The sequence below is a fragment of the Macaca nemestrina genome, chromosome 7, assembly GCF_043159975.1.
Source record: "Macaca nemestrina isolate mMacNem1 chromosome 7, mMacNem.hap1, whole genome shotgun sequence".
Lineage (NCBI taxonomy): Eukaryota > Metazoa > Chordata > Mammalia > Primates > Cercopithecidae > Macaca > Macaca nemestrina.
Window position 1 is genome coordinate 19088758 of NC_092131.1, and position 22519 is coordinate 19111276.

The 22519-nt window shown below is 38.8% G+C and overlaps 1 protein-coding gene across 19 annotated transcripts in view; it reads left to right on the forward strand.

Annotated features, from left to right (window-relative positions):
- Positions 1 to 22519, forward strand: part of LOC105467670 (EMAP like 5) — a 220783-nt gene that overhangs the window by 42839 nt on the left and 155425 nt on the right. Inside the window, exon 4 of one of the 19 annotated variants that reach the window (XM_071099741.1) lies at positions 14213 to 14332. The exons of the other annotated variants lie outside the window; for them this stretch is intronic. Within the exon in view, the coding sequence (XP_070955842.1) occupies positions 14313 to 14332 (20 nt within the window). The 5' untranslated portion in view covers positions 14213 to 14312. The remainder of the gene's footprint in view (positions 1 to 14212; positions 14333 to 22519) is intronic. 19 annotated transcript variants of the gene reach the window in all.

Genomic DNA, 22519 nt, shown 5'->3' on the forward strand with positions numbered 1-22519 from the left:
CAGAACCCTGAGCGATACAGTGTCCTTTGCGCTGGAGAGAGAGACGTTTTTTATACTGAACAGTAAACAAATCTACCCTTTGTCCAGAGGGAGATATTATCTTTATTTTTCAAGTCTGTTTGCTGTACAAATATCCTTCAAAAAATAGTCTAGAACAAAGTTAATACCTTTGCATTCAAAATTTTAAGAAACATGGGCTCGATGCGGTGACTTGTGCCTGTAATCCCAGCGCTTTGGAAGGCTGAGGCAGGTGGATCACTAGAGGTCAGGAGTTCAAGACCAGGCTGACCAACATAGTGAAACCCCATCTCTACTAAAAATGCAAAAATTAGCTGGTGTGGTGGTGTGCTTTTGTAATCACAGTTACTTGGGATGCTGAGGCAGGAGAATCTCTTGAACCTGGGAGGTGGAGGTTGCAGAGTGAGCCAAGATTGCACCATTGCACTCCATCCTGGGCAACAGAGCAAAACTCCATCTCGAAAAAAAGAATTTTTTTTTTCAGAAACATGAGACATCCATGGAGAATTATTTCCTCACAGTAACATAGAAGTAAAAATTTTGTAGTTCTGAATTTGAATTGGAAATGTCCATATGAACTCACAATGTATCATATATGAATATGTTTTTTTACCTAGTTCTATCCACTGAAAGTTTAAAAAAAATGTGACAAAGCCAATATAGATAGCAAGTCCCAGACTCTGGTCTTAAAATTCATTCTTCAAGATAAAAACTAAGGATTCATGGAGAAGTAGCTGATTCCTGGTTTGCGCCTAGAATATCTTGACATCAGAGAGTGCAGGACATATAAAAGGCTAGTAGGGTGACACACAAAGTTCCAAGGAGCCAATACGAAGTGACTTCTACATGGGACAATTTGAGTTTTTTAATTAGGGTAAGAATTGCAGTCAATTCAAGTTCAAGGTAATTGGTCACCTTCTAAAGATGACAGGGAACCAACTCATTTTCTTGGGAATGACGTAAATAAAAGGAAAGACGTGCCATTATCCCTTGTTAGCCTTTATTATATAAACTGATGATACTATTGGACATTAAGTAATTAGCCATACGTCACATAACTTATCAGTGGCAGAAGGCAGGATCTGGTTCAGTTCCTTTCTGTTGAGTAAATCTATATTTCTGTACTATATTTAAACTTCTGATATGATACTCATAGTTTTACTTTATGGCTTCAGGAGAAAAGATCTTAGGAGAATGCTTTAATCAGTCAAGATAGACTAAATTTTGGTATAGTAACAAATATCCCCAAAACCTGGATCGCTTAATAATGAAGGTATATTTTTCATACCCGTTATTAATTAGTTTCCCTAAGGGTTCTGTTCTTTGTGGTTAGTCTTGAACACCGACTAATGGAGCAGTGATTACCTTGAGCATTGACGGTTGCTTGTGCCAGAAGAAAAGAGAGCTCTAAACATTCTCACATATCCAATCTACAATCTAAATACTTTAGCATGGAAGTAACATTCATCACATAGGCTCCTAACTCATTTGAAAGAAACCCCAAAAACTGATAACATTGTTTCAACCAATCACAAAGAAGCCCAAAAATGAAATCATGTTATATGCTTAAAATGGAGAAAACCTAAATATCTTTGATAAACTGCATTATTGATCCCTGAAATATTTAACTTACCACTTTTTTGGTTGTTGTTTTGTTTTGTTTTGTTTTTGAGATGGAGTCTTGCTCTGTCGCCAGGCTGGAGTGCAGTGGCACCCTCTCGGCTTACTGCAACCTCCGCTTCCCTGGTTCAAGTGATTCCCCTGCCTCAGCCTCCTGAGTAGCTGGGACTACAGGCACGCGCCACATCGCCCGGCTAATTTTTTGTATTTTAGTAGGGACAGGGTTTCACCATGTTTGCCAGGATGGCCTGGATATCCTGACCTCGTGATCTGCCCACTTCAGCCTTCCAAAGTGCTGGGATTACGGGCGTGAGCTACCTTACCGGGCCACTTACCACTTCTTATCCTTCCACAGTTCTATGTCCAGAAACAGAAAATAACAGAATTGTCGATATAATATATACCTAACAGGGCAAACCACAATGGCTTCTGAGAAAAGTTGTACACTCAAATTGAAGTTTTCAACTCTTGTATACCTGAAGAGAGCCCCAAACATGCAGGAATCCATACAATATTAAACAAATCTTTATTGTTATTGATAAGTAAGAACTTACTCTTGCTCTTTTGTTACTTGTTTTCTTGTTGTTTCGTTGTCTTTTATTCCTTCTTTCCTTCAGGTCTTATTTTAGACAAGGTGATGTTCTCTGGTGATATGATTTAGTTTTCTGCTTTTTATTTTTTGTGTATCCATTTTATGTCTTTTGGTTTGAGGTTACCATGAGACTTGCAAATGCTATCTTATAATCCATTATTTTAAGCTGATAACAACTTAACACTGTTCATATAAACAAACAAAGAGAAAACTAAAACTCTGTGCCCTAACTTGGTCCCCTCATTTTTAAAAATTTGTTTTATTTTTTGAGACAGGATCTCACTCTTTTGCCCAGGAAGGAGTACAGTGGCGCAGTCGTGGCTCACTGCAGCCTTGACTTCCCAGGCTCAAGTGACCCTTCCATCTCAGCCTCCTGAGTACCTGGGACTACAGGTGTGTGCCACCATGTCCAGCTAATTTTTGTATTTTTTGTAGAGACGAATTTTGCCATGTTTCCCAGGCTGGTCTTGAACTCCTGGGCTCAAGCAGTCTGCCTGCCTCAGCTCCCAAAGTGCTGGGATTACAGGCATGGGCCACTGTGCCTGGCCTATCCTCCTGCTTTTTAACTTTTTGTTATTTCTATTTATATCTTATTGTACTGCCTATGTCTTAAAAAGTTCTTGTAGTTATTATTTTTATTGGTTCATTTAGTCTTTCTAGTTAGTATAAGAGTAGTTTACACACTACAGTTGCAGTGTTATAATATTCTGTGTTTTTCTGTGTACTTACTATTACCAGTGAGTTTTGTACCTTCAAAACTCACTTGTGATTACTTATTGCTCATTAATGTCCTTTTCTTTCTGATTGAAGTACTTCTTTTAGCATTTCTTGTAGGACAGGTCTGGTGTTGAAATCCCTCTGCTTTTGTTTGTCTGGGGAAGTCTTTGTTTCTCCTTTGTGTTGAGGGATAATTTCACCGGATATACTATTCTAGGGTAAACTTTTTTTACTTCAGAACTTTAAATATATTATGCCACTCTCTCTGGGCCTGTAAGGTTTCCACTGTAAAGTCTGCTGCGAGATGTACTGGAGCTCTGTTGTGTGTTGTTTCTTTTCTCTTGCTTCTTTTAGGACCCTTTCTTTATCCTTGATCTTTGGGAGTTTGACTATTAAATGCCTTGAAGTAGTCTTCTTTGGGTTAAATCTGCTTGGCATTCTATATCCTTCTTGTACTTGGATACTGATATCTTTCTCTAGGTTTGGGCATATCTTTTTCTGTTGTTATCACTTTGAATAAACTTTCTACTCCTGTCTCTTTCTCTAGCTCCTCTTTAAAGCTGGTAACTCTTTTATTTGCCCATTTGAGACTATTTTCTAGATCCTGTAGAGGTGCTTCATTGTTTTGGTTGTTGTTTCTGTTTGTTAATTTTTGAGACAGGGTCTTGCTGTGTCACCCAGGCTGGAGTGCAGTAGTGTAATCTCAGCTCACTGCAACCTCTGCCTCCCAGACTCAAGTGAGCCTCTCACCTCAGCCTTCTGAGTAGCTGGGACTACAGTCATGTGCCACTATGCCCAGTTAATTTTTTTTTTTTTTTTTTGTATAGACAGGGTTTTGCCATGTTGCACATGTTGGTCTTGAACTACTGGGCTCAAGCAATTCACCTGCCTCGACCTCCCAAAGTGCTGGGATTACAGGTGTGAGCCACCATGCCCAACTCATTTCATTGTTTTTTATTTTTTCTTTTGTCTTTAACTAAAATAACCTGTCTTCAAGCTCACTAATTCTTCTCCTTGATCAATTCTGCCATTAAAAGACTTGGATGCATTCTTCAGTATGCCAATTGTATTTTTTCAGCTCCAGGATTTCTGTTTGGTTCTTGTAAATTATTTCAGTCTCTTTGTTAAATGTATCTGACAGAATTCTGATTTCCTTCTTTGTGTTATCTTCAGTTTCTTTGAGTGTCTTCAACACAGCTATATTTTGAAGTCTCTTTCTGAAAGGTCACATCTCTCTGTTTCTCCAGGATTGATACCTGGTAGCTTATTTAGTTCTTTGGTGAGGTCGTGTTTTCTTGGATGGTGTTGATGCTTAGATGTTCTTTGGTGTCTGGGCATTGAAGAGTTAGGTATTTATTGTTGTCTTCACTGAGCTTGTTTGTACCTGTCCTTCTTGGGAAAGCCTTTCCAAGATATCCGAAAGAACTTGGGTGTTGTGATCTAAGTTGTATCTGCTTTAGGGGGCACCCCAAGCCCAGTAATGCTGTAGTTCTTGCAGACTAATAGAGGTGCCACCTTGATGGTCTTGGACAAGATCCAAGAGAATTTTCTGGATTACCAGACAGGCACACTCTTACTCATTTCTCTTACTTTCTCCCAGACAAATGGAGTCTCTCTCTCTCTCTTACTTTCTTCCAAACAAATGGTCTCTCTCTCTCTCTCTCTATCTCTATCTATCTATCTATCTATCTATCTATCTATCTATCTATCTATCTATCTATCTATCTATCTATCTATTCTGAGCCACTTAAAGCTGGGGGTGGAATGACATAATCACCCTTGTGGCCACCATCACTATGATGGTGCTGGATCAGACCTGAAGACAGCACAGCACTGTGTCTTGCCCAAGGCTTGCTGTAATCAGTCCCTGGTTACTGCCTATGTTTGCTCAAGGCCCTGGGGTTCTACAATCAGGTGGTAAAGCCAGCCAGGCCAGTGTGCTTCCTTTCAGCGCTGTGAGTTCCCCCAGGCTTGGGTGGGTCCACAGGTACCATCCATGAGTCAGGGACTAGAGTCAAAAACCTTAGAAATCTACCTGGTGTTCTATTGTACTGTGGATGAGCTGGCATTCAAACCACAAGACACAGTCCTTCCCACTCTTCTCTCTAAAGACAGAGGAGCCTCACCCTACAGCCACTGCCTGCCACCACAGGCCATGGAGAGTACTACCAGACTACTGCCAGTGTTCCCTTAAGGCTCAAGGACTCATAAGTCAGCTTATGGTGAATGTTGCCTAGTCCGGGACTCACTTTTCAGGGCAGTGGGCTCCCTTCTGCCCCAGGGCAGGTCCAGAAATGCCATCCAAGAGTCAGGTTCTTGAATGGGGGACCCCAAGAGCCCACTTGGTGATCTACCTACCCCTATGGCCATGCTGGTACCTAAGGTACAAGACTAAGTCATCTTTACTTTTCTCTCTGCTTTTCTCAAGCAAAAAGAGTTTCGCTCCATGGGCACCACAGCTGGTAATGTACTGTATCCTACCTGAAGCCAGCAAACCTCAGAGGCTCACTCAAGACCCTTGATATAGTACCCGGGTATTGCTACTGGTTATTCAGGGCCCCAAGGGCTCTTCAGTTAGCAGATGGTGAATGCTGCCAGGAGTAGGTCCTTCCCTTCAAGGCAGCAGGTTCCCTTCTGTCCCAGGGAATAAAAATGTCGTCTGGTAGCTAGGGCCTGAAACAGGGGCCTTGTGACTTTGACCGAGCAACTCTGTTTTAGAAGTGTTCTGTTTGAGATTATCTAATAAACAATCAAGTGGGGTTTTAAATTAGGCAGTTGAACATACATGTCTATAATTCAGGGAAACTATCTGAGCTGGTATAGATTTTAATGTTATCAGCATATAGACAGTATTTAAAGCCATGAACCTAGATGAGACCATTGAAGGAGTGAGTTTAGATAAAGGATCTAAAAAATGGATTCCTGTGGCACTCCAACATTTTAATGTAGGGGAAATGAACAACTGACAAAAATGTGGCCAGAGAAACATGAGGAAAACCAAGAGTGTAGGATCATGGAAGTCAAGTGAAGAGAGTATTTCAGGCAGAAAGGAGTAATCAGCTGTGTCAAATAAGATGAGGACTGCTTCACCTTAGTGAAGTTTTGCCATAATTATATTGTAATCATAAGACTCCCCAAAAGACTGTGTATGCCCAGGAAAGGCAGAGCCGGAAGAAGATGAGAAAATGAGTCATGTCATTTTTGGTACACAAAACTAGCCTCTTTCAAGATTTGTTCCAATGTATAACTATTATGTATTCATAACATTTCTTAAAAACAGATTTGTTCCAGCAGTTTCTACTTTACTTGGTTATTAAAAAATGACACATAGCTGGCAGCCCTAGATTCTTGCTTCGGAAAAGTGTGGTCTTCAGACTAGCAACATTAGCATCATCTGGAAAGTTATTAAAAAACACAAATTCTCTGGGCTCACTCCAGATCTACCAAATTAGAAACTCTAGGTGTGGAGCCCTAGAGTAATCAGTTGTGTATTTTTTTGTTTGTTTGTTTTTGTTTTCTGTTTTTTATTTTTTTGAGACAGAGTCTTGCTCTCGTCGCCCAGGCTGGAGTGCAGTGGCACGATCTCGGCTCTCTGCAACCTTCGCCTCCTGGGTTCAAGCGATTATCTTGCCTCAGCCTCTCAAGTAGCTGGAACTACAGGCACCCGCCACCACACCCAGCTAATTTTTGTACTTTTAGTAGAGATGGGGTTTTACCACATTGGCCAGGCTGGTCTTGAACTCCTAACCTCTGGTGATCTGCCCGCCTCAGCCTCCCAAAATGCTAGGATTACAGGCATGAGCCACCATGCCCGGCCCCAGTAGTAAGTTTTTATCACCTCCAGGTGATGTTAATATAGTCTAAAGTTTGAGAACACTGCTCCAGATTCCTGATTCTCAACCCTGGCTGCTTAATAGAAAGTTAAAAGAAAACAAACAAAATAAAACCACCAGTGGCCAAGCCTTACCCAAAGAAATTGTGATTTAATTTGTTTAGGTTGGGGTCCAGGTATTGTTTATTGTTTGCTTCCGTTTTTAATTTTTAGGCCTCCCAAATGATTGTAATATGCAGGCTGGGATGAAAACCACTGCTCTGGATTTAATAGTAATCCACATTCAGCTGCTGGGCTAGGAGTCAACCTGAAAAAAAACTTAGGACCTAGCCAAATCCATTCATTTACTATTGTGCATTATATAACAATGTGGGTAAGTACTGGGACCCCCTTAAATACTTTGTGCTTCTTGCCTAAGACCCTCCCACGCTGGATATTCCTTGTTTGGAGATTTATTACCAAGCAAAGTTTTTGTTTTCTATTGGTGGATCTGCTCAGTATCATCATGAGCTGAAAACACCGAAAGACAGATATCCTGCATCATCAGTCCAGAAAAATGCTCACTCGCAGCGGACCTGGAAGGTCATAATTATGTGCATTCTGGATGATATCAAGTGAGGTGTACTGGTACCCAGTGCCTCAGGTGATGATTTCAGCAGACTCGTGGAGTAGCTGCAGTGGGTTTGGCTGAATTTAAAGGCAGATTAGATTGTTAAAAGATAAAGTGAAACATAGTGCCTGCCTTGTAACACTGGAATGCAGATACCTCTGAAGGAGTAAGCATGAGGAGAAACATGAAATACTTAGAGTAATGGACAGAGTATGTTGGGATGAGTAGGGGTAGTTAGGGAAAGCTTCTCTGAGCAAGTTACATTTGCCCCAAAGCATGAATAATATGAATGCGGCAAAGATTTGGGAGGTCCAGACGGAGACTTTGATAGCATAATGAACTTGGCCATTTTAAGGGACAGAAAAAGGCCAATGTGGCTGGAGTATAGTAAACAAGAGGAAAAATGGTAGGAGCAAAGGTTTGAGAAGTCAGTGAGTGCGTATCTTTTTTTTTTTTTTTGAGATGGAGTCTCGCCCTGTCACCCAGGCTGGAGTGCAGTGGCACGATCTTGGCTCACTGCCACCTCCGCCACCCAGGTTCAAGCGATTCTCTTGCCTCAGCCTCCCCAGTAGCTGGGATTACAGGCACGCACCACCACACCCAGCTAATTTTTTGTGTCTTTAGTAGAGACGGGTTTCACCACATTGGCTATTCTGGTCTTGAACTCCTGACTTCGTGATTTGCCGGTCTCGGCCTCCCAAAGTGCTGTTACGGGCGTGAGCCACCACGTCTGGCTGAGGGCGTATCTTACAAAGGTTTGAAAGTGCCATCTTAGTTCAGGTTCATTCTAATTCAGTAGGAAGCTATTGGGTTTTACTGAGGTAAATGATGAGATCAGATTTATGTAATTTTAAAAAGATCACTATGGCAATGTTGAGAAAGCTCTAAAGGGAAGCAATAGAGGAATAATGGTAGGTAGCCAGAAGGCTACTGAAGTAGTTGTGATGTAAGATGAATGCTGGTTCAGATTAAGATTGTAGCAGAAATGACGGTGATGATAGATCCAGTAGGACAGGCTAATAGAATGCATGAGATGAGTGAGGAAAAGATAAGTAGTGAGGATGAAATTTAGCTTCTTGGTCTGAGCAATTGAATGGATGATGATACCATTTACTAAGGCAAGGAGGAAATCAGATTCTCTTTAGGATGTATAGGAATGTATCCATTGTGCTGACCTAGAGATATAGGGTTGGGAGTTATCACCGTCTGTATGCATTTAAAGTTGTGGGATTGGATGAAATCACCTGGGAAAGGAAGGGAAGATAGCCAAGACAAATCCCTCATACTTTAACATTCAGAGGTGGGATGCAGGAGATAATGCCTACCAGTGGAGACAGAAAAGGACGGGCTGATAAACTGTGAAGTCAGGGAAGCCTGGAGAGGAAAATCTTTCAAAAACATGAGTGGTCAGTTATGTCAAATACTACTGAAAAGTAGAGGGGAATAAGGACATACAGTTTATCATTAGATTTGGCAATGTCATACATGACCTGGAAAAAACCGTTTCAGTGAAGGAGAAGAGATGAAAGCCTACTTGAAGTATGTTGACACAATAAAGGGAGTGAAAAAGATGAGACACCTCTTTTGAGAAGTTTTGCTTTGCATGAGGAGCACAGAAATGGGATGATGGGTAATTGGTCGAGGGAGTTGTTTTTTAATGGGTATATTTGAATGGTAATAGGAATGACTCAGTAGTGAGGAAGCAATAATTCCAGAAAGCATAGTTCTAGGAGTAAAGTACTTGAAACTAAGGAGAATGGGACCTAGAACACAAGCAGAGAGTTCAAGGAGTATAGACATAAAGGGAAGTCAGAACCTGCCGGTACAGTTAGTTTAGTGAATTTCGTGGGAATGAAGTATCTCTTTTAATTTCATCTATATTAATCATTAAGTACAAGACAGGCTTATCTGCTGCAAGGCAGAAGTTGATAGTGGGGAACTGTGCTCATGTGGAAGTTTGGAGGTTGAGAGAGGGATGCATATTTATCAGCTAAGTGTTTAATAAAGTTGTCTACTAGTGTACAGTGCTCATTTGAGATGTGTGAGATAAATGTAAAGGAACATTGATATATTTGCATGTAAGAAGGGAGATTTATGAAGAAGATAATAGCTCACTTTGTTTAACATGTTATTTCCTTATAGTTATGATAAATTTAGAGATTAAATACTTAAAGCAACTTAATATGTAGTTGTGGGATTTGATGACAGTGCTTATACCTAATTAATTTCCATTACTCAGCAATATTAATAGGAAGAAGAACTTTTACAGATCTGTTCTTTCCATATATTTCAGATGATAGTGTCACAATATGGATGGGTAATAATCTTGTTAAATGTTTTAGAATGGGAATATACCTTCAGATGATTACATCTGTCATTTGTCTCCCAAATTAATCCATAAATGTTGAGTTTCACTATACGTTCGGCAATATACTAGGCATTATGTGGATAAAACTTAACTATAAGATATTAAGTTGACCTGAAGGATACCTGAACAACACTCATGCTTTCATTCTCATTAAGAAAATTGGACCGGCCGGGCACGGTGGCTCACGCCTGTAATCCCAGCACTTTGGGAGGCCGAGACGGGCAGATCACAAGGTCAGGAGATCGAGACCATCCTGGCTGACACGGTGAAACCCCGTCTCTACTAAAAGTACAAAAAACCAGCCGGGCGAGGTGGCGGGCGCCTGTAGTCCCAGCTACTCGGGAGGCTGAGGCAGGAGAATGGCGTAAACCCAGGAGGCGGAGCTTGTAGTGAGCCGAGTTGGCGCCACTGCACTCTAGCCTGGGCGACAGAGCAAAGACTCCGTCTCAAAAAAAAAAAAAAAAAAAAAAAAAAAGAAAATTGGACCAATCAGAAGAGAATCTTCAGATTCCAACTGTCCAAAAGTAATACATTCAGCTGCTATCCAATATTAATCCTACTGCTTGTGTACTAGATCCCGCTCTCTTTTCCCTGTTTCAGAAACGTTCTCACCTTAACCTACATCAGCATTTTTTCTCTGTACTGAATGATCTTTTGTCAACAAATGATGTGAAAAACAACTGAATATCTTTTATGAGGAAAAAATGAACCCCAGCATATACCTCACCATATATAAAATTTAAAATGTGAGAGGTAAAACTATAAAATTTCTAGAAAAAGCATAGGAAATAGAACACAAAAAGCATGAATTATAAAAAGTAAAATTACAAATTGAACCTCATTAAAATAACATCAGACCTCTGGATAACTGAAGACAATGGCAGGTAGGTAGGTAGTAACCTCCCAAAATCTCTTCCTCAGAGTTTCTGTGCAAACCATAGCCCCAGCATTACTTAAACAGAGAATAGCAAAACTGCAAAATGACTGTAAGTAAAAAGAGAAAAAGAATCAAATTTCAGCCGCTGTTACACGAACGCTCTTTCCTCTCCTCTGCTGCTGATCACTTCTAGCATCCAGATCTTGTTCTATAAACACCAGTGTTCAATAAAAGGAACTAGGGCTTCCTAGAGAAGTAGTTGATTATAGAGCTAGGGCAGAAAAAATATTGGAATATTTTGTGGTACAAGAAAGTAAGTGCTCAAAAGGAGATGATGGCTTATTAAAAGAATATGGAAGCTGACCTCAAGATCTTCTGAAGGCCAAAGATGGAACAATTTGAGCTACAAAATAAATAATGGTAGTATTGAATTTTAACTCATAGAATAAAACAGAGCCCATCAAACAACAGACTATAGGCTAATCTGGCCTGCCACCTATTTTTTGTAAATAAGGTTTTATTGGAATGCAGATATGACTATTTGTTACCTCAGTATTTTACAACTGCTTTTTTATTACTGCCCCCTAAGGAGCCCTTTTAGATATTGTCTTTCCCTAAACACCTGTATTAGTCCATTCTCATACTACTATAAAGAAATACCTGAGACTGGGACATTTATAAAGAAAAGAGGTTTAACTGGCTCACAGTTCTGTAGGCTGTATAGGAAGCATAGCAGTTTTTGCTTCTGGGGAGGTCTCAGGAAGCTTCCAGTAATGGCAGAAGGCAAAGGGGAGGCAAGGCACTTCACATGGCTAGAGTAGAAGGAAGCGGGGTGGGGAGATCTCATGAGAACTCAGTATCATGAGAACAGCACTGAGAGGATGGTGTAAACCATTCATGAGAAACTACCCCATGATCCAGTCACCTCCTATCAGGCTCCACCTCCAGCGTTGGGGATTACATTTCAACATGAGATTTGGTTGGGGACACAGATTCAGCTATATCAATTCCCTCACCCACTACAAAATTTTAATAGCACAGATATGCTGTATATCAGTTCCTGTATTGAATGTATTTCTGTGCTTTATGCAATCAGACCTCTATGCATTTAAGAACTAATTTTTGCCCCTTCAGAGATGATATTGCTCCCAATGGGAATGCATGGTTTACGTATTATCTATGGCTGATTTAGTGTTATAATAGCTCAGTTGAGTACTTGTAACAGAAACTGGCCCACAGAGCATAAAATGTTTACTGTCTAGCCCTTTCCAAAAAAAGTTTGCTAACTTTTGAAGTAAAATATTCATGAGTTCAAGCTGATATAAATAGGTGGGTTAAATAAATAAATAGGAGAGAAAAGATAACTTCCTTGTAGTAGAATTCTAATTAATAAATGTTGGAGAAAAGAGGGAAAAAAAAGAACCACATTATGGGCCAGGCATGATGTCTCACACCTGTAATCCCAGCACTTTGGGAGGCCCAGGCGGGTGGGTCACCTGAGATCAGGAGTTCGAGACTAGCCTGACCAACATGGTGAAACCCCGTCTCTACTAAAAATGCAAAAAATTAGCCAGGCCTGGAGGTGGGCACCTGTAATGTCAGCTACTTGGGAGGCTGAGGCAGGAGAATCACTTGAACCCAGCCAGTGGAGGTTGCAGTGAGCTGAGATCACGCCATTGCACTCCAGCCTGGGTGACAGAGTGAAACTCTGTCTCAAAAAAAAAAAAAAAAGACAATCACATTACGGAAATATTGTAGTAGTAAACGTTACTGACAGAATCTGCCAATAGATGCTAAAATTAGTGGATGAAAGTTTGAGGAGAGAAATGGCATTTGCATAGTCTCACACTATCTCCCCTAGCATACTTAGTGACTACAAAGAAAAACTTTGTAGTATCTTTACAGTGGCATGTTCTATTTAACCAAGAGATCGAGGTAAACATCATCAGTAATAATACATGTTGACACCCTAAACCTTCTGATACGATATGCAAAGAAGAACGAATGTAATTTTTGTGGTATTTTTGCCCAAAAATGCATAATCCCACTTTAATCATGAGAAACCATGACAAATCCAAATTTGGAGACATTCTCTAAAATAACTGGTTAGTACTCTTCAAAAGTTTCCAGGTTATGAAAGGAAAGGAAAGTCTAAGAAAGTATTATAGAGACTGGAAGTTGCTAAGGAGGAATAGCAGTTAAAATGCAGCATGGGATCCTGGATAGGAGGATCTTGGAACAGAAAAGAGACATTAGTGGAAAAAATGGTGAATTTTGAATAAGGTTTTTAGTTTAGCTAATGATATTGTACTCATGTTAATTTCCTTCTTCTTCCCGATTACTATAATATGGTTATGTAAAATGTATTATAATGAAGTGTGATGAAGGATATAAGAAAACTGTACTATTCTGTAACATTTTTATAAGTCTCAAATTAGTCCAAAATAAAACACTTCTTAAATAAATTAAAATATTTTGCTCTTTTAAATATGCCATTAAGAAAATTAAAAAGGCAGGCCACAAGCAGACACACATATGCAAAAAAAATACACTTGAGAAAAGAACTGTACCAAGAATATATTAAGAACTCTTACAATGTAACAATATTATTACAAATAACCAATTTAAAAATAGGAAAAATGCTTTTTGTCCAGAGGCAGGCCCAGTTGTGGGAAGTACATGATAGTATGCAGAGGTTAACATCCTAGACTCTTAGCTCCAGTATAATGAAAAGGCACCCCTGGGAGCTGGAGATTATGGGGGAAATTGTAGGGGTATGGAGCTCAAGAAGGGCATCTTCATAAGGCTATAGTTGACTCACTTCTGTGTTGCACATGCAGGAACGGCCTGCGTATCAGAGGCTTTGAGAACTGACCGACAATCATCCAGGTTTCAGATTTGCCCCTGCAGTTTGTGTACATGTGGTAGCACTGCAAAGACTTTAAAACTGAACTAACACTGGAACCCCAGAAGGAGGGCTGGGATATGTGCCTTGAACCTAATTGGATTCCTTGCCTGCTGAAATAAACAAAAATATCAGCATTCTCTGGAAGATTTTAAGAGGATCCAGAATTTATAACATAATATTCAAAATGCTCAGGATATAACTCAAAATTAGCATATAAAAATTACTAAAATCTCAACAGTTCATACAAGCAAAGGCAACAGTTGTCAGCCCCAGGATGACCTAGGTGTTGAATTTATGACAGAATGTAATTTGTTATAACTGCATGCCATGAAGTAACTATTCTTAAAACAAATAGAATGTTGGAAGTTCTCAGCAAAGAAATAGAAGTTGTAGAAAAATGGAATACTTAGAACTGAAAATATAAAAATATAAATAATTCTCCAGTGGACTCAATTTCTGAGTCTGCATGGTAGCCAGACTGGCCCCAAAGATATCCATACTCTAAATCCTGGGAACCTGTGAATTTTTTATGTTAAACATAGCACACATGACTTTGCAGATATAGTTAAGGTAGGGATGGACCTTAAGATATTGAGAGTATCTTGAATTATCTAGATAGTCCCAATCTAATTATGTGAACCCTTAAAAGCAAATAATTTTCTTTAGCTAGAATGAGAAGATATGCAGCAGAAGTCAGAAAGATTCAAAGCTTGAGAAGAACTCAATGTGCCATTGCTGATTGGAAGATGGAGGTGGTAACGTGATGAGGCATGCAGTTGGCCTTGAGGAGGTGAGCAGTTCCTTCTTGACAGCCAGCAGGGGAGTGAAAGCCTCAGTCCCTTTACCACAAGGAATTGAATTCAGCTAATGTTCTGAATGAAGTTGAAAGCTGACTCATCCCCAGAGACTCTAGAAAGTAATTTAATTGTGTTAACACCTTGACTTTTGGCCTTGTGAGACTGTATGCACAGGACTCAGCTGAGTCACACTGTAACCAGATTTCTGCCCTGCAGAACTGGGAGGTAATAAGCTTGTATTGCTTTAAGATGCTAAATTTATGGTAATTTGTCACATTAGCATAGAAAGCTAATATAGTCTTGTTACAAACTAGTATGTTACAGTTTTTTTGGATGCCGGCAAAGACATGAAATTCCTAGGTTAGAGACAGAGGACTTTATTATTCATGGCATAGCAAACAGCATGAGCTAGTCACGACAGAATGCACATCCTTTTCAAGTTCTAAAACATTTACCAAAATAGGCTATGTATTATAAAATAAACCTTAACAAATTTAAAAGAATTGAAATCATATAGAGTATGTTCTCTGACCATAATGGAATCAAAATAAAAATCAATAACATAGAACAGAAGGCAAAGTAGAAAATATTTTGACCTGGAAGAAAATGAAAATACGACATATCAAAATTTGTGAAATTCAGCCAAAGCAGTGTTTCGAGGGAAATTTGTAGCATTAAATGCATATATTTGAGAAGAATAATCTCAGGTCAATAATGTAAGAGTCTGACTTAAGAAAATAGAAATGGAAGAGCAAACTCAAAAGCAAACAGAGTAGGAAATAATGAAGACAAATTAGTGCAAACAGCGAAACAATAGAGAAAAATCAAACCTAAAGCTGGTTCTTTGAAAAGGATCAAATTGATAAATTTCTAGCTAGGCTGACCAAGAATAAAAAGACAAGACAAAAATTACCAGTATCATCAGGATATCACTACTGACCTATAGATGTTAAAAGGAGAATAAGGGATTACTATAAACAACTTAATTTGACAACTGAGATGAAATGAACTATTCCCTTGAAAGATATAAGCTGTCAAACTCACAAGAAGAAATGATTCCAATTCCACACAATTGCTTATAGAAAATAGAAGGGGAGGGACTACTTCTCAGCTGTGTTTATGAGGCTGGCATTGCTCTAATACAAAATCCAGACAAACATTTGAAGAAAAGGAAACTACAGACAACTGTCCCTCATTAATATAGATGTAAAAATCTCAACAAAATAAGGTAATAAGCAAGTAAAATCCATCAGTAGGATAAATATATCATGACCAGGTAGGGTTCATTCCAGGAATACAAGGCTGGTTCAACATTTGAAAATTAATCAGTGTAATTCACTATATAAATCACTAAAGAAGAAAAACCAGGTACTATCTCAGTAGATACAGGAAAAGTATTTGACAGCATTTAATACTTATTCGTATTTTTTAAAATGCTTAGCAAACTAGGACTAGAAGGCCACTTCTTTAACCCGACTGTAAAAGCATCTGTAAAAAACCTACAGCTAAGTTTGTGCCTAATAGTGAGAGACTGAATGTTTTCCTTGTAAAATCAGGAAAAAGACCAGAGTGTCTATTCTTGTTCCTTCTAAGTAAACATCCTGCTATTGAGGATTTTTGCATCGATGTTCATCAGGGATATTGGCCTGAAGTTTTCTTTTTTTGTTTTGTCTCTGCCATGTTTTGGTATAAGGATGATGCTGGCCTCATAAAATGAGTTAGGGAGGATTCCCTCTTTTTCTATTGTTTGGAAGAGTTTTAGAAGGAATGGTACCAGCTCTTCTTTGTATCTTTGGTAGAATTCGGCTGTGAATCCATCTGGTCCTGGGCTTTTTTTGTTTGTTTGTTTGGTAGGCTATTAATTACTGCTCAATTTCAGAACTTGTTATTGGTCTGTTTAGGGTTTCAACTTCTTCCTGGTTTAGTCTTGGGAGGGTGTCTGTGTCCAGGAATTTATCCAGTTCTTCTAGATTTCCTAGTTTATCTGTGTAGAGATGTTTATAGTATTCTTTGACGGTAGTTTGTGTTTCTGTGGGATCAGTGGTGATATCCTCTGTATCATTTTTTATTGTGTCTATTTGATTCTTCTCTGTTTTCTTCTATATTAGTCTGGCTAGCAGTCTATCTATTTTGTTATCTTTTCAAAAAAAGCTCCTGGATTCATTGATTTTTTTTGAAAGGGTTTTAGTCTCTCTCTCTCTCCTTCAGTTCTGCTCTGATCTTAGTTATTTCTTGTCTTCTACTAGCTTTTGAATTTGTTTGCTCTTGTTTCTCTGGTTCTTTTAATTGTGATGTTAGGGTGTCGATTTAGATCTTTCCCAGTTTCACCTGTGGGCATTTAGTGCTATTGATTTCTCTCCAAACACTGTTTTAGCTGTGTCCCGGAGAGTCTGGTATGTTGTATATTTGTTCTCATTGGTTTCAAAGAACTTATTTATTTTTGCCTTAATTTCATTATTTACCCAGTAGTCACGCAGGAGCAGGTTGTTCAGTTTCCGTGTAGTTGTGTGGGTTTGAGTGAGTTTCTTAATCTTGAGTTCTAACTTGATTGTACTGTGGTCTGAGAGACTGTTTGTTATGATTTCCATTCTTTTACATTTGCCGAGGAGTGTTTTACTTACAATTATGTAGTCGATTTTTAGAATAAGTGCTATGTGGTGCTGAGAAGAATGTATATTCTGTTGATTTAGGGTGGAGAGTTCTGTCGATATCTGTTAGGTCAGCTTGGTCCGGAGCTGAGTTCAAGTCCTGAATATCCTTGTTAATTTTCTGTCTCATTGATCTAATACTGACAGTAGGGTATTAAAGTCTCCCACGATTATTGTCTGGAAGTCTAAGTCTCTTTGTAATTTTCTTTCTTTTTTTTTCTCCCCCGAGACAGCGCTTTGCTCTTGTTGCCTAGCCTGGAGTGCAATGGCATGATCTCGGCTCACTGCAACCTCTGTCTCCCAGGTTCAAGCAATTCTCCTGCTTCAGCCTCCCGAGTAGCTGGGATTATAGACATGTGCCACCATACCCAACTAATTTTATATTTTTAGTAGAGATGAGGTTTCTCCATGTTGTTCAGGCTGGTCCCGAATTCCCGACCTCGGGTGACCTACCCGCCTCGGCCTCCCAAAGTGCTGGGATTACAGGCGTGAGCCACCACACACGACCTGTCTCTTTGTAAGTTTCTTAGAACTTGCTTTATGAATCTGGGTGCTCGTATATTGGGTGCATATACTTTTAGAAACTATCATCAGAGCAAACGTATGAAAAAAAGCTCATCACTGGTCATTAGAGAAATGCAAATCAAAACCACGGTGAGATACCATCTCACGCCAGTTAGAATGGCGATCTTTAAAAAGTCAGGAAACACTGGATGCTGGAGGAGGTTGTGGAGATATAGGGACACTTTTACACTGATAGGAGTGTAAATTTGTTCAACCATTGTGGAAGCCAGTGTGGTGATTCCTCAAGGATCTAGGACCAGAAATACCATTTGACCCAACGATCCCATTACTGGATATATACCCAAAGGATTATAAATTAGTCTACTATAAAGACACATGCACACGTATGTTTATTACAGCACTGTTCACAATAGCAAAGACTTAGAACCAACCCAAATGCCCATCAGTGATAGACTGATTAAAGAAAATGTGGCACATATAAACCATGGAATACTATGCATCCATAAAAAAGGATGAGTTCATGTCCTCTGCAGGGACGTGGATGAAGCTGGAAACCATCATTCTCAGCAAACTAACATAGGAACAGAAAACCAAACACTGCATGTTCTCACTCATAAGTGGCAGTTGAACAATGAGAACATATGGGCACAGGGAGAAGAATATCATACACCGGGGCCTGTTGGGGGGTGGGAGGTAAGGGGAGGGATAGCATTAGGAGAAATACCTAATGTAGATGACAGGTTGATGAGTGCAGCAAACCACCAAGGCATATGTATACCTATGCAACAAACCTGCATTTTCTGCACATGTATCTCAGAAATTAAAGTATAATAATAATAATAAAACAACATCCTGCTAGAAGTTCAAGCCAGTGCAATCAGACAAGAAGTAAAAAGAAAAGGCTTATAGAAAGACAAGGAAGAAGTAAATTGTCTCTATTCTTAGACAACGTGATTGCCTACATAGAAAATTCCAAATAATTTATTTTTAAAAAACTCACACAAAAAATACTACTCCTAAAACTCAGTGAATTTATCAGGTTTGCAAACCAGGTCAACATACATAAATCAGTTATGTTTCTACTGACTAGCAATGAACAATTGGAAACTGAAATTTTACAGCAATACTGTCTACAAAAGCTCAAAAATATCTGTATAAATTTTACAAAATCTATGCAAGGTCTGTGTTATATACTAAAAACTATTAAATGAGACAGAAAACAAAGAATACCTGAAAAATGGAGGGAGGGCATACTATGTTTATGGGTTGGAAGACTCAATATAGTTAAGATGTCACTTCTCTTCAAAGTTCTTTACAGATTTAATGCAGTTCTAATCATAATCCCAACAAGATATATAGGATATACAGCTGATTCTAAACCTTATAGGAAAGATGAAGTAATTAGAATAGCCAAAGCAATATGGAAAAAGAACAAAGGTAGAAGATCCACAGTATTCAATTTTAAGGCTTATTATAAAGCTATACTCATGAAGGCAGTGTGGTATTGGTGAAAGTATGGATACATAGGTTAATGGTGTAAAATATAGGGTACAATTTGTGGAAAAGTAATATGGATATGGTCAATTGAGTTTTGACAAAAGTGCCTGGGGAATTCAAAGGAGAAAAGACAGTCTTTTCAATACATGGTGCTGAAAAGTTAGGAATCTTACATAAAGACAGCAAAAAAAAAAAAAAAAAACCAAAAAACAAAAAGCCTGTAACATACATTGCATTTTATACAAAAATAGATTGTAGCTTTAAATGTAAGACAAACTATAAAAGTTTTAGAAAATATCAGAGGAAATCTTTATTACCTTTGGTTAAGCAAAAGCATGGTCCATAAAACAAAAATCAATGAACTAGACTTCATAAAAATTAAAAAATGTTTGCTCTGTGAGAGAAACAGAGAATGCAAAGAAAAGCTACAGTCTGGGAGAAAATATTTGCAAGTCCCATGTTGGACAAAGGGACTTGTATTGAGAATATATGAAGTACTTTGAAAACTCAAAAATTTAAAGACAACCTAATGAAAATGGCTAGAAGACTTGAACAGATCATTATAAGACCAATTAGTCCATGTGAATGGTCATCAGAAATTCCAATTAAAAACACTGGCAACACCAAATATTAGTGGGAATGTAGAGCAACTGGAACTTTCTTACATTGCTGGTGGGAGTGTAACATGGTACAACTACTGGGGAAAACTGACAGTTTCTTATAAATCTAAACATACACCCACCGTATCCTTTTTCTCTAACTTTGAGTACCTCTGTTCTGTTGTATGTAGATTTTGTAGTTAAACTGTGAGGACCTGCATAGTTTTTCTCCCCAGACTTTTTTTTTTTTTTTTTTTTTAAAGAGATGATGACTTGCCCTGTCACTCGGACTGGAATACAGTGGCATGATCACAGCTCACTGCAGCCTTGAACTTCTGGGCTCAGGTGATCTTCATGCCTCAGCCTTCTGAGTAACTGGGACTACAGGCATGTACCATCACACCTGGCTAGTTGTTTTATTTTTTTGTAGAGGTAGGGTCTGGCTGTGTTGCCCAGGCTGGTGTCGAACTCCTAGCCTCAAGCGATCCTCCTGCGTCAGCTTCCCAAAGCACTGGGTTTACAGGCACAAGCCACCACACTCAGCCTTCCCCCCACACCAGTTTTCAAGCTTGGGGAAATTTCCCTCACCTTACTTATAGTAAATATATGCCCTTTTTGAAGGTGAGAAAACAAGATGAAGATAAAGAATTTGCTGAGAAGCCTGTGAAGAGCAGAGACAGAATTTTGAACCCATGTCTGTCTAACCTCAAAGGTTTTCTTTGCATAAATCCTTATACTTAAAATATGTATGCAGACGGTAATGTCAGTATTTTTTCACTTTTTAAAAACAGATGATTCACAAAATATAAAATTTATACTTTAAGTGCACAATTAAGTGATTTTTAATATAGTCACAAAGTTCTGCAACTATCACTTCTATCTAATTTCCGAAATTTATCACCCCTAAAAAATTCCCAAGCTCATTAGCAGTCCTTATCCATTCCCTTCTCCTTCCAGCACCTGGCAATCACTAATCTACTTTCTTTAAGGATTTGCATGTTCTGGACATTTCATAATGGATTAATATGAGATGTGGCCCTTATATATCTGTTTTCCTTCACTAAGCATAATGTTTTCAAGGTTCATCCATGTTGTAGCATGTATCAGTGCTTTATTCCTGTTGTCATTTTTATTGTATGGATACCACATTTTACTTATTCATGATTCAGTCAAACATTTGGATTGTTTCTACTTTTTGGCCATTTGTGAATAATGCTGCTGTGAACATTTGTGTACAAGTTTTGTGTGGACATATGTTTTCATTCCTTTTGGGAATACAGCTAGGAGTAGAATTGCTGGATCATATGGTAACTTTGTTTGACCTTTTGAATAGCTACCAAGCAGTTTTCCAAATAGGCTGCATCATTTTACAATCCCATAATCAATGTTTAAGGGTTACACTTTTTCCACATCCTTGCCAATACTTCATATTTTCTGTCTTTTAAAATGTAGAAGTGGGCCAGGTGCAGTGGCTCATACCTGTAATTCCAGCATTTTGGGAGGCCAAGGCAGGTGGATCATCTGAGGTCAGGAGTTCGAGACTGTCCTGGTCCACATTGTGAAACCTCATCTTTATTAAAAATACAGAAAAGTTAGCTGGGTGTGGTGGTGCATGCCTGTAATCCCAGCTACTTGAGAGGCTGAGGCAGGAGACTTGCTTGAACCTGGGAGGCAGAAGTTGCAGTAAGCCAAAATCGTGTCATTGCACTTCAGCCTGGGCAATGAGAGTGAAACTCTGTCTCAAAATGTATATACATATATACACATATATATGTATATTTATAGAAGTGGACTGGGAGCAGTGGCTCATACATGTAATGCCAACATTTTGAGAGCCTGAGGTGGGAGGATCTCTGAAGTCCGATAGTTTGAGACCAGTCTGGGCAACATAGGGAGACCCCATCTCTACAAAAAAAAAAAAAAAAAAAAAACATTATCCAGGTGTGGTTGCACCCACCTGTAGTCTCAGCCATGTGAGAGGCCCAAAGCAGGAGGATGAGTCTTGAGTCTGGGAGGTCGAGGCTGCAGTGAGTGGTGATCGTGTCACTGTACTCCAGCCTGGGTGACAAAGTGAGACCCTGTCTCAAATAAATAAATAGAAAGAAAGGAGAGAAAGAGAAAGAAAGGAAGAAAGCAAGAAAAGGAAGGAAGGAAAGAGGGAAAGAAAGAGAAAGAACAAAGAAATGGTGTATTATTGTCATTTTGATTTGCTTTTCCCTACTGACTATTGATGTTAAGCATCTTTTTATATGCCTTTTGTGTATCTTCCTTGGGGGAATGTCTGTTAAAATCCTTTATCTATTTGAAAAATTAGATTATTTGTAGTTTTATTGTTGATTTGTAGGAATTCTTTATATATTCTTAATACAAGTCCCTTATCAGATATGTGCTCTGCAAATATTTTCTCCCATTCTCTGGGTTGTGTTACTGTGTTCTTGATGGTTGTCCTTTGAAGCATAAAAGTTTTTAATTTTGATTCAGTCCATTTTATGTGCTTTTTCTTTTGTCACTAATGCTTTGTGTTATATCTGAGAAACCACTCCTTCATTCACGATCAGTAGGATTTATGCCTATATTTTCTTCCAAGAGTTTTAACAATTATTTTAGCCTCTGATCCATTTTGAGTTGACATTTGTATATGGTTTGAGGTATGGGTCCAAATTTATTTTTTTGTGTATGGATATATATTCAGGTGTCCCAGTACTCTTTGTTGAAATGACCATTTTCTCCCCCATTGAGTTGTCTTGGCACCACCCTTGTTGAAATCAATTGACCACAAATGTATGGGTTTACTTCTGGACTCTCAAGTCTGTTTCATTGATCTGCATATCCTCATGCCAGTACCACACTGTCTTGATTACTGTAGTTTTGTAGTAAGTTTGTAAGTTTCAAAATTGGAAAGTGAGTCTAC